The sequence below is a fragment of the Alligator mississippiensis genome, chromosome 10 (genome assembly GCF_030867095.1).
Source record: "Alligator mississippiensis isolate rAllMis1 chromosome 10, rAllMis1, whole genome shotgun sequence".
In the NCBI taxonomy this organism is placed as follows: Eukaryota; Metazoa; Chordata; order Crocodylia; family Alligatoridae; genus Alligator; species Alligator mississippiensis.
Genome location: NC_081833.1, coordinates 10,931,411 through 10,945,893, shown reverse-complemented (window position 1 = coordinate 10,945,893; position 14,483 = coordinate 10,931,411). Strand labels below are relative to the sequence as shown.

At 47.4% G+C, this 14,483-nt stretch overlaps 2 protein-coding genes across 10 annotated transcripts in view; both read right to left on the bottom strand.

Annotated features, from left to right (window-relative positions):
* Window positions 1–1,268, bottom strand: part of LOC102563606 (E1A-binding protein p400) — a 39,425-nt gene extending 38,157 nt beyond the window's left edge. Inside the window, exons 1-2 of one of the 5 annotated variants that reach the window (XM_019486650.2) lie at window positions 1,000–1,268; window positions 333–507 (exon numbers count right to left, since the gene is read on the bottom strand). The gene's annotated coding sequence lies outside the window, so the exon portion shown is untranslated. The remainder of the gene's footprint in view (window positions 1–332; window positions 508–999) is intronic. The other 4 variants (XM_019486646.2, XM_019486649.2, XM_019486645.2 and 1 more) reach the window with 4 other exon arrangements.
* A 3,175-nt stretch (window positions 1,269–4,443) lies between these two features.
* On the bottom strand, window positions 4,444–14,186 carry PUS1 (pseudouridine synthase 1). 5 transcript variants are annotated; one of them, XM_014598414.3, is made up of 6 exons: window positions 14,101–14,186; window positions 12,913–13,140; window positions 11,941–12,078; window positions 11,077–11,179; window positions 10,135–10,832; window positions 4,444–7,583 (listed from the first exon to the last, which is right to left on the bottom strand). In XM_014598414.3, exons 2-6 carry the CDS (start codon window positions 13,129–13,131, stop codon window positions 7,533–7,535), a joined length of 1,209 nt encoding a protein of 402 aa, XP_014453900.1. In that variant the 5' UTR covers window positions 13,132–13,140; window positions 14,101–14,186; the 3' UTR covers window positions 4,444–7,532. The 5 variants fall into 5 exon arrangements, with proteins under 5 accessions (XP_014453900.1, XP_059569423.1, XP_059569424.1 ...); XM_059713440.1 differs by lacking the exon at window positions 14,101–14,186 and adding an exon at window positions 13,953–14,091; XM_059713441.1 differs by lacking the exon at window positions 14,101–14,186 and adding an exon at window positions 13,965–14,091.
* Between the last annotated feature and the right edge of the window lie 297 nt (window positions 14,187–14,483).

Here is a 14,483-nt window from a genome sequence, read left to right as displayed (position 1 = left end):
GGAGCTGTGGTGGTGGCACAACTAAAACCAACAACGTTTCACGCTACGTCAAAGGTAGAAAGATCTCCCCAGCAGGTGCACTAGCAATACCTGGTTATACCACCAGGAAGCAACAAACATCCACAAAGTTAGGAGATGCTTTGTAAGAAGAGTTCAAAAGGCTTTCCCCTGTCCTGAAGCCGCTTCTTTAAAAACACATGCACAACGACCAAAAAAAAAGTGTTAGTCTAGGATGAAGGCGGTAATGTCTAGGATGACATAAAATGTTAGTCTAGGATGAAGGCAAAGCTGCGTTTCATAGACATTTCATAGACATTAGGGCTGGAAGGTACCTTGGAAGATCTTCGAGTCCGGCCCCGCCGAGTTAATTAATCAGGGGTGTCTTGATCTGTCCCTTCACCTACATTTCGTGGCAACCGTCAATCCTCCTGGATCACGGCGTATGCATGAGGGCCACCCAGACCTTTGATGCATATGCCTGGGCACGAGTGTTTAGAGGAGTGGAGGCTGAAGGAGGCAATAATATTTGCATCACATACCCACAGCTCAGAAAGTCCTTGCCCCAGCTACAACGGCAAGTCACAGCTCTACGGCATCAAACCGCTTGAAAGAGTCCAGCAGCTGGTTTAAGGTTTCCTAATCTAACCCAAAGCAGGATTTCTCTTTGAACCAGATCGTGCGCTTATCGGATAACACCTGAAGACCTATAGATGGAGGATCCCTCTGTTTCTCCTTAATATTCATGACTTCCAAATACATTTCTAAAAGCTTTCCCCAAATCGCCATCCCTCGCACACAACCGCTGTTGTTTCGGGACTGCGCACACCCGAAACAAACGGTTTCGTCGCTCCTTTGCACTGCCCAAAATGCTGGAGACGGCAAGCGGGAGAGGAGCAGAAGCGTCCCCGTTCACACCCGGCTCGCCGCCCCCGTCAGCCCCGCGTGACCTGCCGACCCGGTCAATGGGGGGCTTTTTAAGCGAGGTGAGGCAACGCTTACCTCGTCACGGAGGGAACAAGCTGCGGCCTTTCCCCCCGGCCCATCCAAACCCATCCTGCCCAAAACGGCACCGAACGCTCGCTCGCGTAGACTTGTCACCTGTTGGCGGCACAGAAAACAGGCCCCGGGGGGATAGGAGAAGATGGCAACTGCCCCCCCATCCTCCCCTGGGGCAATACTGGGCCCTGCAACCTGCACAGCTGCCCCCCCTGCCCTGGGGCTGGCAGCCCTGGCCCCGCCCCCTCAGGCTTGGCCCCGCCCCCGCAGCCTGGCGGGGGCGGGGCGCATGGCATTGGCCCTAGAACGCTGCCGTCGCCCCGCCCCCTCCCCGAGGCCACGCCCCCACGACTCAACTGCAGGTTGCGGCGGGGAGAACACCGGGTGGGCGATACCACTGCAAGGCTACTCGCACTGATCAGCGCCGCGCAGAGAGGGGAGGGGGGGGATGGAGAGTCCTGGGGACGGGTGCCCGGCTGGGACAGACTACGGAGCGTTCACGGACGCCTGCGCTTTTACCGCTAGGGGGCGCTGTGGCAAGGGGGGGGGCTGTGCTGCGGTCAGCGCATTAATGCTCGAGTTTAATGTCACAGTGAAAGAAAATGCATACTTTAAAAATAGAGAAAAGGAAAAACGAAATACCCTACAGACAGTAACAATAAAATGCGAAAGAAAAATCAAGGGAAAAGGGGAAAAAAAAACTAGTTTAATTAAAAAAAAAATGAAATCACTAGAAAGCAACATACACGAAAGAAGCCAAATAGAAACAAATAAAAAATAAAAAGGTGTCATTAAAAATAGCAAAGAATGGTAATAAACCAGGGTTGCAACAAAAAGCCCCAGGAGCGCCGGGGTGCGGGGCTTTCCGGGGGCCCGAGCAGACCTGGGAGCCCAGTGGGATGGGGATGCACGCACACTTGCAGCCTGTCCCAGGCGCACACACGTATGCATGCACACTTGCAGCCTGTCCCAGGCGCACACACACGCACACTTACAGCCTGTCCCAGGCGCACACACGTATGCATGCACACTTGCAGCCTGTCCCAGGCGCACACACACGCACACTTACAGCCTGTCCCAGGCGCACACACGTATGCATGCACACTTGCAGCCTGTCCCAGGCGTACACACACGCACACTTGCAGCCTGTCCCAGGTGCACACACGTATGCATGCACGCTTGCAGCCTGTCCGAGGCGCGCGCACACGCACACTTGCAGCCTGTCCCAGGCGCACACACGTATGCATGCACGCTTGCAGCCTGTCCCAGGCGCACACACACATGCATGCACGCTTGCAGCCTGTCCCAGGCGCACACACACATGCATGCACGCTTGCAGCCTGTCCCAGGCGCACACACACGCACACTTGCAGCCTGTCCCAGGCGCACACACGTGTGCATGCACGCTTGCAGCCTGTCCCACACGTGTGCATGCACACTTGCAGCCTGTCCCAAGCGCACACACGTGCACACGCACTTCCAGCCTGTCCCAGTTTTACACACATGCATGCACACAATTTCCCAGTCCCTTTTATCAATCGAGTGCACCCAGACCCCGCTCTCCGCTGGCTGGGCTGAGCGCTGCTGGTGCAACGTAACCTTAAACCAACCCCTCTTGCTTTCCCATAAGGGCCTCAGACACGGGAGGTGCAAGCAGAAGGAACAAATCCCGTTATACCCTGTTCACTCTGCCTTTCAGCATCCACGGTCTGCCCCGGTGACATGGATATAGTTTTTGCAGTTCAGACCTCTCATTTCTCATCAGTCATTTTGAGTCGCTCTTGGCCCTGTGGCGCTCAGGTGTCTTGAGCAGCAGCAGGGCCTGGATGTTGGGCAGGACGCCACCTTCAGCGATCGTCACTTTGCCCAGCAGCCTGTTTTGCTCCTCAGCTTTGGGAATGGCCAGCTGCAGGCGCCGAGGGACAATGCACATCTTGTTGTCCCGTGCCACGTTGCCCGCCAGCTCTCAGCCATCAGGTACTCCAGCACGGGAGCCATATAGACAAGGACTCCAGCTCCATCCCATTCAACATACTTACATTTTGGAGCAGCCAACGCACGTGGTCCATGGAAAACTGCAATCCTGCCTGTGTGCATCGAGACTTGACCTTAGCCCTTTACTTCCCTGCTTTCCCCAGCCCTCCTTATCACGAGCACCTTCCACCAAAACAGGAGACAGAGCAAGATGGGGCAATGATCTGACCTGTAAATGGCAGTCCTTGCATTACACTGGTGTAAATGTGTCTTTACAGGGAAGGCCTGGGAGAGTTGCTGTGCTGCTGTTCTGATGACAGCAACACAGACCAGACTGCAATTATCTTCAAAGTATTTTGCATGGGACTGTAAGAATCCCCCAGAGTCACAATGGGCTTGCCTGTTGAAATCAAACATCATCATGCAGAAGGGCATAACCCAAGCACTGCAGTACTGTGTCTGGTGTGGGAATGATGAGTAGCTGCTTTTTTTTCCTGCATAGTTTATTAAAAAAGGAACCAAAACTATTCCTGATTTTTTGAGTTCCCAGAATAGCTTCCTATGGGGGCAGAAGGGGAAGGAACAATCAGGAAGATTCCTGAGGAAGCGATGTTGTAGAGGATATCCCACCCACGTCTCTCAGTAATGCTGTTCCACTTGGAATTCATCAGGGCAAGATCCTTAAAAGCAGCTCAGGTTAATACCAAAACCCCAGAAAAACAGCCTGGTTCAATAGCTATTTAAGAATGTTATACAAAGTGAAACAGCATCAACAGGAGAAAAGGGGAGAGGACTCACTTCTACCTATCTTACATCATGGTGTTTAGGGCACATTCCCGAGTGGGTAAGTGGGTGCAAAGAATTTGAAGCTGGCCTCCCGTAGTGCAAGCGGATATCCTAATTCAGAGGCTCCCTACCCCCAGGCCACAAAGGGTTGGCTGCCAAACTGGAAGTCCAAAAGTGAACAGCGTACTGCAGGCTGCCAGCCGGTCCCACAATACGCCACTCACTTCCAGTCTGCAGCAAGCTGGTCTGCAGTTTGCCGGTCCACGGTCACTTCCAGTCCACAGTTTGCTGGTCCACGGTCTAAAAAGGTTGGGAACTACTATCCTAATTCATTCGACTAGTGAGTAAAGAGGATCCTTTTCCTCACTGCATTTGTGACACTCACCCTTTGTGGTTATTTTTTTAAAACTGCCATAATATGGGACATGTTCCACATAAATCAAATACAATTTGATTCATACAATTTAAACAAACAAAAAAAACAACCAAACAAACAAAAACTTGCCCTCTTGAATTGGCCAAACATTTCTGGCTTTTGATTTTTCAATTGACAGCCAAATTGAAAAATTAACAACTTGTAGTCATCTGAGGAAAGGAACAAGGCAAGCTGACCAGTTCTGCCCAGCCTGCATGATGGGCACAGAGTAAACTAACAGCACGCCAAGCAAATAAAGAGTTTTGAATGTGAACGATCCAAAACAATTTTTTGTTTCATTTTGATAGGCTACAAATAAAAATCCCCACTGATATCAACCGAGTTATCAGTATTCCCACGGTATTCCCCACAGATTGAAATGCATTTAAGAGAAGGAAAAAAGGTCATCACGATCAATCTAAGTTGTCCAAAACAGGCATACAGGCAGTCCCCGACTTACAAGGTTTCGAGTTACGGCGTTTCACACTTACAATGTTTATAAATCAACACACTGTTTCGACTTTATGACGTCAGTTTTGATTTGGACAACGCTTGATCCGATGCAATGCCAGGCCAGCGAACAAGCTCGCTGCATCATCCATCTCCCTGGAGAACATCTGTCCAAACTTCCTTGGACACTTTCTTTAAGAAAGCAGATGAGACTCCAGAAAAACCTGCAGCCAAGACTCCAGCCAAGAGCCCTTCAAAACATCCAGCCAAGAGCCTTTCAAAAAGTCAAACAAAGTCACCTCAAAGAAATCCTTCCAAATCAATATGATTGCTATTTACAATATAAAATACATTTATGTAGCTATGTTACTCATCTATAATTGATCAAGTACAAAATTCTGGGTTATTTTTGGTGAAAATAGGGTATCGGGCCTTGGTTCAGGAACCAGTCCCTTATTTATAACATTGTTTCTTTTGAGAAAATTGGTTTCAAGTTACAATGTTTCGACTTAAGACAGTTTCCAGGAACCAATTATGAGTCCAAGGACTTCCTGTATAAACAAAAAATCTAGGGAGAAAGGACATTTTCTGCAGACAGCTTGAGATGTGCCTGTTACTAGACAAATATAAACCAAGATGCTCTGGAAATAAAACCTCCAATTAAAACCCAAACCAAAAAACACTCTCTCTTCTGCAATATTCAATTACTTGACATTAAATGAGAAATTATTCCGGCAGAACTGGATCCCAGAAGGAATCAGAAGGCCACAGGCCTCAAAAACACAACGTTTAATACATTTCATAGAATAGAACATACTGGACTTCAAAGAGGAAATAATACTGGGTCTGAGGGAGACCACAGGCTTGACTCAAACCCAGGTGTAGGAGGGCTGCAGTTTGTGCAAACAGGTTAGGGTCACAGGGCCAATAAGAACGTATAACCCCTGCCTCAAGTTTCTTCCTAGAAAGGCAGCTTTAATTCCTGTCCCATAAAGAAATAAGTATCCTATCAAGCCCAGCTCAACAGGAATGTACCGAGTCAGCTGAGTTCCTACACATCCCACTCCTGGCACCTTCTGAAAGACAAGAGCTGCCTTCAGACACCTGCCCCACCCCTGTCCAGCAAGGTTTGCAGGATGCTTGCACCTCTGCTCCTCCCTCCCATGCCCTTAAGGGAACTAGATGGCTAATTAAACTAGACTTAATTAAGCCACAATTAAGTTCAGAGGGAAGAACACCTGAGCAGCTTCACGTGCCCCAAACAGAGAAAACATATTTACTTCCCAAAGGAAGAGTCCTTCACACCTTCCACATACAGAATTAAGGGTCTGCTGGACATGTCACATACTTACCCCTCTAGTCTCCCAAAAGTAGGAATGTATTCTCTACAGAGTTTGGGCCTGATTTTCAACTACCACATCCAAAGCCATATGCCTAGTTTATACACCATCTTGGCAGCACATATCAATCCCATGCAGTGCCCTGTTCTGCAGGGAAAGATGGAATGAGGATTTGCACATGCAAGCATTAGGCCTTGAAACCTACTGAAAACTTGGCCCTTCCATTTTACACACACACAAACTGATTTAAACCAAAAAAAAAAACAAAAAACATGATATGCAGGTACCTCGCTACTTCTAAAAAAAAAAAAAAAAATTTAAAAAAAAAAATCAATACTACAGCAAAGCACTTGTTGATCTACCAGATGCAGCGCCAAGCCCTTTTCAAGGTTGCACACTTGGGGTTTCTGATTCTAGCATTTCCCCAGGGCTTTGTGCAATCCAAGTGCTGTACAAGCCTCAGCCAATGTAATTATGAAACAATAGCTTAGGCTGGAGACACTCAGTTCACGCAGACAGTTGTAAATCTATATTTTGGGATTGTGCAAGGATAAGGACACACTGGGATGATGCAACACTAACAAGGACATTGCCAAAATAAAAGGTCCATTTTGTCTCCTAGTACATATCAGGCCACATTTCCAAATTAAGGGGTCCTACTTACCCAAGGCAGGGGTAGCCATCCTGTGATATGCATGCCACAAGTGGTAAAGGAGGCCTGTGTGGCATACAGCAGAGTTGGGAGGGGACAGATGGCACAGTGGCATATCAGGCAGCAACCAGAAAGCAAAGCAACAGCACAGGCAGGGGAAAAGAATCAGAGTGGCACTTGGGAAGGGTCTGGGTATAATTTGTGGCACACCTGCCAAAAAGGCTGGCCCCCACTAATATAATGGCCAGCTTCTTAAACTTGCAAAGGTTAAGAGAGCAAAGACAGTTTGACTTTCATTGGTGAGAGAAATCAGGGCCATCAGTAAGACAGGAGATCTCAGGCCGAACACAAAGGATTCTGTGTGAAAGTGACATATCATACACAGGATAAAATAAGATTCTGACAACATTTAGAAATTGTTTCAGCTGCAGATGGGAATGTTCTACAGAGGAAAGGTTTTCAAAAAGCTAGTTCAAGGAGGTCTTTAATCCATAAAATAAAAATGAGAAAAATCTGGGTTGGTTTGTTTTTTTTTTTATATTCCCCCCTGTACAGATTGTACATATTTAAATAACTGTATTTTTCAAGTAAGCACTTTTACTGTAATAAAAACAATTCAAATGACAAGGAAAAGAACTCCGCCTGCACCAGGAAGTTCCTTTCTGAAGCACATTTTCTTTTCAGTGATTAGTTTTCAAGTATTCCAATTCAAATGCATTGGTTAGTCCTGTAAATGGTCAGTTTTGATGTCATTTTGCATTGCTTTTCCAGCTCAGTTCCTTTTGGGCATAAGCGATTCCTCTGTTCAGCGCGTAAGCGATCTTCTCCTTTATTGGATCCTTGGATTAAGAAAGGCCACTTTGTTCTATGCAAACTGAACTGTAAGTGGTAAAGGTCCTGGTTCCAGTCATTTATGGACTCAGTCGGAGTCATCGTCACAACCATCGCTGCCATCAAGTTCATTGTTGTTCTGCAGGACAATAGAAAAGAAATGGCAGGGTTATTGTATTATCACTTCTAGAGAGACCCACATCAAAGCACTGGATCTAATCTACTCCAGGGTACAGGCGAAGATGAATCTGGATCCTAACTTTATAACTTGCACTCAACACCTACTTTTTGTCGAGCGTAGAGGGTACTTCAGGAGAGGTAACCCACCGTACTTTTGGTGCTAGATAATTTGTTTACTGCATTCTCATCAACTGGGGTAGGCTTCTATTCAGCGAGCTTGGCAAGTGCATGATTGTATAAGCAGCACACTGAAAATGCCAACAGTGAAAATTCATTTTCATAAGCAGATCACTTAAAACCTTCATTTTTCCAATGGTCTGAAACCACTACCCAACTGCTATGGCTCCCACTGTATTCCATACCTTGCTGTTGGGGGACTTATCAATCTGGTGATAGCTTCAGACAATTGAATTTAGATCCAGCTTCTTGTCCCAGAGATCATAGAGTCTTATATACAAGTACCAAAACAGTAAGTTACTTCAAAAAAATAACTTCAATTGTACATTAGTTGATTACTCAGGCTACTGGAATACAGACATGGTTGAAACTGATGGTAGCACTGTAAGCATAAGTCAATGCAACCATACACATTCAGCATTCTACCTTCCTAATGCAAATGTCAAGAGTAACCCAAAGACAGGTTATGAAAAGGAAAAGCAGCGCTGCTGATTATTGTTTTGTGCTCAAGGATAATGGCTGGCCCATAGCTAATTGAAAAGCAAATGCTAAAAAATCGCTGGATTTGGCTTTAAAAGCAACAAAAAAAAGTGTTAAAATAAAAATCCATCATTGTACTTTTATAACCGCAAAAGCACCAACACACCACGTTAAAGCATAAAGCAGCTGCAAGGCTTCTAAGGACCAGGTCACAAAACTCATTTATCTGCCTTCAGCCAATGACTGAGCTGACTAGGAACCTGATGCTGTAGGTTTGAGTTTATGGGTAAGAAGCAAGACAGTCTTCTGTTACCCAACCCATCGCTGTTTCTTGAACCTATGGCATCAGTGAGCCCCACCTGTTACCTTCAAACAGCACTACGTAGGTAAATCATTTTTGCATCCTATGCTCTTTCTGCATCACATTTAATATAAGGCAGTATTTGTTGTCAGCATTTTGCTTCTGGTCATGAGCGTTTCCATGAAATACATGCTTTCCTGCAGTGATGCTGATACAACTGCCTGAAGTACAATAAATCCAAGAAACTTCTAGCCTAGGGGTAAGCAACCCACCACATGCCTGGCATACACACCACAGGGAAGGGACTGGGGCTGAATTGCCACACGGATCAGGCCCCTTGCAACTCCCGCGCTGTCGGTGCCTGGCATGGTGATATCTTACAAGTCGAGGTTGTGGGTGTTTTCGGTACTCTGCCCAAAAATGTTGCCCACCCCTGGTCTAGCCCCTTTTCAGTGCAGGACTTTTCTCTACTCAGCAGAATATCCATTTCTGAAACTCCTGTTAACCAAAGGCCACTATTATGTTTTTCAGGGTTAAAATGATTAACGCTCCAATCCTTCCCAGCCTCATCACTGCCACTTTACGGGTCTTCTAGTTCTGAAGCCAGGAGGACCCAGTCATAAGACACACAGACCTCCTGGGTCCATCAGGTCTGGTCCTCTGCTCTCACAAGCAACCACCTCAAGTAATCCCATTCACGAATCGAGTCACCGCTCCCAGTATTCAGAAACGCTGCCTCACATTTGTAAAAATACCTGGAGTCTATTCAACTGTCTTCCTCACATTGTCTCCAGTCTACTTTTGTCACACTCAAAGCGAAGATTTCAACTATTTCCTTGCACGATTATAGTACATCCCATAGTTCCAGGAAAATTTCTTGAATTTCAGCCTAAATTTTCCTTTTCTTAAAAAAATGCATCCCATGTTTGCCTGTTATACTTATGGCCGCTCCAACTGCTGCTAACTCAATCCTACCACCTCTCATGAAGTTCCCCGAGGTTTGCTGCTCACAATGGGTTAGCAAGACTTGGTCAAGAATAACTAATTAACCAGAGCTTAAACGTCCACCCAGCGTCGGCCCCCTTGCATCTAAATAGATCATTAAACAAAATAGAGAACCAGATAAATGGCGAGATCTCCAGGCAGATGGGTATGTAAAGGGATACTGTCAATTTGAAATTATGTCTTTTGTTTTAAGAGAGTTCAAAGCCACTACAGGTTGGACTGCCTGTCCCTGCCTTCCACTGCTAATCTGTGTGGTTTTGTAATCCTTCCTCCTGCATTTAGGGATGGCTTTTCCTGCCTGCTCTCGCTTGTCGCGCACAAACCCACAACAAAAATAAAACCGGTAAAAGACGCTGCATGCGAAGCATGATCAACTGCACAGTCTGGAAAGAGAGAGAGAAATTCATCTCATTTTTCACCTTCCTCTCAGATGCCATCTGAGGCAGTGCACAGACAGCAGGGAAAATGGATTTGGGGAAAATGAGCAACTCCAAGCTGACGTGTCCCTTTAAAACAAATCACTGCCATAGGAGAAGACAAACATTACCTTGGAGCTCCCGTCATTGGCTTGCGCCCCTGTAGCAGTGGAATTGAAGTCATGGATGGAGAGGGTATTCATCCAGTTCACCATGGACTTTTCCTCCTGTTCCGTGTTTATAATTGTTGGATAGATATGTTCCTCTTTGAAAGCAGCAATCTTCTCCTCCTCCTCTACCCATTCCAGAGGCTCGTGCAGCCCGTCATTTCCAAAGCGCTTGTTGTACTTTTCAAAGTGCACCCTTTCCAAAACCAGCCCCAGCCCCGGCGCTTTGGGGACATCCACCTTCTCCTCTCCCCAGCTGCGCTCCATGATAGACTCAGCCGTGTAACCTTTCACTACTGCAATCACCAGACCAATCATTTTCCTGATCTGGTGCATCATGAAACTCTGGCCTTTCACCTTTATCACTGCAAATTCCAGGCCTTCTCTCACAAAGGGCTCCTCACAGAACATCTCCATGATATACCGATTGGCACTGGGGTCCTTGGCCTTTTTCTGAGAGGTGAAGTTGTGGAAGTTATGAGTTCCTTTGTAGCAAGCAAGAAGTCTGTTGACTTTCTCCAGAGTCTCTTGGCTCAGTCGGTAGGTTTCATCTTGGGGATCAAGGTCCTTTGGGGCAAAGGCAAATGTTGGTAGCATGTAGGAGTAGGTCCGGGCATCACATTTGTTCTTAGAGTTGAATCCCCCGGTTACTCTTTTCAGTCCTTATTTCAAAGGTGACATCAGATTAGGCAGAACAGTTAAATCAGCCATTTCAGCCCAACTATGATCCCCCACCCACTAGCAGGAAAAGCATCTTTTTCAAGGTAATGGGAATTCACAAAAATCCATAACAATTTAATCAGCCACATGGAAGCACAAAGACATCTGCACTTTAGGATGCCTCAAAATCCAAATCAAAGGGGTGTCTGGACACACGGCTGGGATACTCAGTTTCAAAATCCTTACCCAGAATTCTGATATCTGAAGGGAGATGGTTATTGATCTTTTCTAAAATGTTGTCCATCAGCCAGACCTTCAGTGACACTATCTGTCCAGCTGCGGACACACCCTATAAAACAAAAACGAACAGCGTACACACACACGTGATTATGCCACAGTGGAGGACCTGCATCAGAAACAAACTGAAAATAAATAAAGTCAGTGCACATGCATTGCTCATAGGTAGACAAGGTCCTTTGGGTCTCTGTGATATCTTTTATTAGATCAACTGAGTATGCATTGTTCATTTTTTTATAACTAGTAATTTCCAGCTGAAAGGAGGCAGAGAAATCATCATTGGCATTGATCAACAAAATAAATAAATAAATAAATCGCTGCCATAGGGGAATACAAACATCAATGATTTTCGCTTCCCTGCAAAACTATGCTGCATAGCACTTCCCTTCCTCACCTCTCCCTCCTCCATGCAATCTATGAGACTGACATAACCAAGAAAAAGAGTTGAAGGGATTTGCTTTGTAAGAGGCCTTCACATTCTTATAAGGTAACAGGAACAAGAGTATAAATCCATTATTAATGTCCTCTCCTCTGTGGCATCTTGCTGGGACATGTACAAAACCAAAAACCTGTACTGTAGGCACTTACAGTCATTAATTTATAACACAGAAGCATCTGTTAGCCGATTAAGGATTAGTGCCCTATTGTGCACACGGGTAATATTTTAAAGGCTATTTTATCCTCAATATTATCACAAGTTAATTAACAAATGAGAAACTCCCATTAGAAAAAACTGATCTTATTGCTCCTCATGACATTCTCAGCACTATCACCTCCTGTACAGCATGAAGGGAATGGCCCCAACCAGCACACCTTGTCTGTCCGTGCACATCTCTGAAAGGACATCTTTTTCATATCTTCCCCATGGTTTTCTGGGATGCAGCCAGCCTGAACAAGGGCAGACACCAAGTCGTCTTCAATCGTCTTGAACTGAGGGCATCCCACATTTCGCTGGAAGAAGAGAAAAATTAATGAAATAAAAGAGATTAGTAACTGCTCTGAGAATACAAGAGCAACAGGGGCCTGTACAGCAAGCCCTTTGATCACGTTTTACTGGGAATCTAAACAGGTGTATTTTGGCGCTTCATTTGCAAATGCTGCTAGTTACAAACACTTGAGATTTCAGCATTAAATATCCCAACTATGAATACCTAGACTTTGGTGGGGATTATTAAAAGTAGGTCTGAAAGGCACAAAAAAAGTGTTTGTTCTTCCAGTATACACACTGGAACAGCAGGCACCATGACCCCAATCCCAGTACTCTGGAATGCTTCATTCTGACATCTATACACTAGAATTGTGGGTTCTTTGACTTTACTTCTCGAAGGAAGCACATGATCATCTCGTCTGCCTTTGTGCAGAATGCAGGCCATCGAGTTCCAGGCAATCATTCTATACTAAACCCAAATATGAGCAAACCAGAAGGCTGCTGCTGTTAACATGGCTATAATACTGTCTGCAGAGCTTGGTGAAGAAGGCAACATCATATCCATGGACTTCTCCAGACTGGGAACATTTATAACACTGCCATTATGCAACTGGCATCAAAATGTAAGCGTCCCCCGCTCCCCTCTCTCCTCTCCAGTGTAACCATGCTGCATCAGTGCAAGTACACCAAGCTGCACGAAGCCACCCCGAGGCACCATACCTAAAACGGAGCTTGCAACATCTCTCTTCGCTTGGCTCCCGGCCCCTTTGCAGATGATACACAGCTGTGGGCATACCGATACAGCTAGAAACGGGCCCCAACAAGGAGCAGGCTGGATTTATGGCCTAGCTACCTACTTGCATCCCATGGTAACCTTTCCCAGAATACGCCATCAACAGGACAATCTTCCTTTTGGGAAGCTTCTTATTCTGGTCTTCCACATCCTCCTGGTCTCTCTTGAATCTTTTGGCCTGATGTCCGTTTTCCTCTTGCTTTTCAATCTCCTCGCAGTTGGTGCTGCTGCTCTTTAGTCTCTTGGCTTGGCTGGCAGCTGCTACTCGCAAACCCTCAGCCATTGCAAAACACTGAAAGGGACAGAGAAGGGAAAAGGGCTCAGCCAACAACATTTTCATCCAGTGTGGGGAAGGAGCAAAAGGATTACACCGAACACTTGAGCTGCAATTTAGGCCTCATCTATACTAGCACTTTGCCTGTGTATTATACAGGCACGCTTCTCTCTTTCTGGCACGTTAACAATGCTGGCAGATCTCTATAGGAGAGACCTGGCTGCAGCATTTACAGCTGGACGAGCGAATGATCAAGTCAAGGAAGTTTTCAGCTTGTCCTGCTACTGGAAGACAGCTTTTCCCCAAGCAAGGATCCAACAGAGCCATCTCATTTATGGATGCAACAGCTGCACCAGACCCGTTATCCTCATCCGACGCAAGGAAAACGACGGCGCTGGCAGCGCTGGCAGGCCATCGATTCTCGCCCCCAGTCGTCTCATCACCAGGCTTCCAGCAGAGCCCAGGCCTCCCACCCCGGCCGCGCAGCCCCCAGCAAGGCTTTCACCTCCCTGGGCAGGGCTGGAGGGGAACGAGGTTGCGGGCCGGCCCCCTGCTCCAGGCAGGATCTCCCCCCACTAACCCGGCCCAGGCAACCGAGCTCCGGGGCGGAAACAAACGCGCGCGGCCGGGGTGACATCGCACAGGCGCACGCACACGGATGCACATACACACGTGCAGATACACCTGCACGCACGCACACATGTTGCCATACACACAAACACACGCATGTGCGCGTGTGCACATACTCCCATACACACCCACCCGCCTGTACAAAGATATAGGCACGTGCACACAACTGCACACGCACGCCCCTATGCCCATACACGCACGCGCCTATTCACACGTGCACGCCGGCGCAGGCACGCACGCACGCGCGCAGGCTCCAGCGGCCGGCCCACAGCTCCTTCCCAGCAGCCGAGGCCCCGCGCCGCCGCCAGCCCCCGCCCGCAGCGCCACATCCCGGCGGCGCCCACTTACGCGCCAGCGGGCCGGCCGGGACCACGTGGGCACGCGGAAGGAACGAGGGGCGGGGCCTCGCTACGGGCGCCGGGCAGGGACAAACCACCTACGGCCGCCGCGGGGAATGGAACGCTGCCTGACTCGCTGGGTGACGTCAGGAGGGCGTGGCAATAGGAGCTGACACTCCCCTGCCAAGCTGCAGTGAGCGAGTCGCTCCGCCTTGCAGCAAGCGCGGGGGCGTGTCATCAGCGCCGGAAGAGATGTTAATTAGGATAAAGTAAACAAATGCTACATAAGTGTGAGTCTATAGTGACTGATCCCAGCATAAAGCAGACTCCTTACACCACAAACGTTTCCAGATTAGAATCTGGTGCCCTTCAAACCCAAGTATAATGCGCTCC

What these genes read in the sequence shown, in the direction of transcription:
- PUS1 (XM_059713440.1), bottom strand. Translation starts at nt 14,081, where the DNA reads ATGTGGCGCTGCGGGCGGGGGCTGGCGGCGGCGCGGGGCCTCGGCTGC. An exon ending in GTGCACGTGTGAATAGGCGC is followed by an intron (nt 13,141 to 13,952) that starts GTGCGTGTATGG and finishes TGTCCCTTTCAG; the next exon opens with TGTTTTGCAATGGCTGAGGG. An exon ending in CCAATGACGGGAGCTCCAAG is followed by an intron (nt 7,584 to 10,134) that starts GTAATGTTTGTC and finishes ATTGTCCTGCAG; the next exon opens with AACAACAATGAACTTGATGG.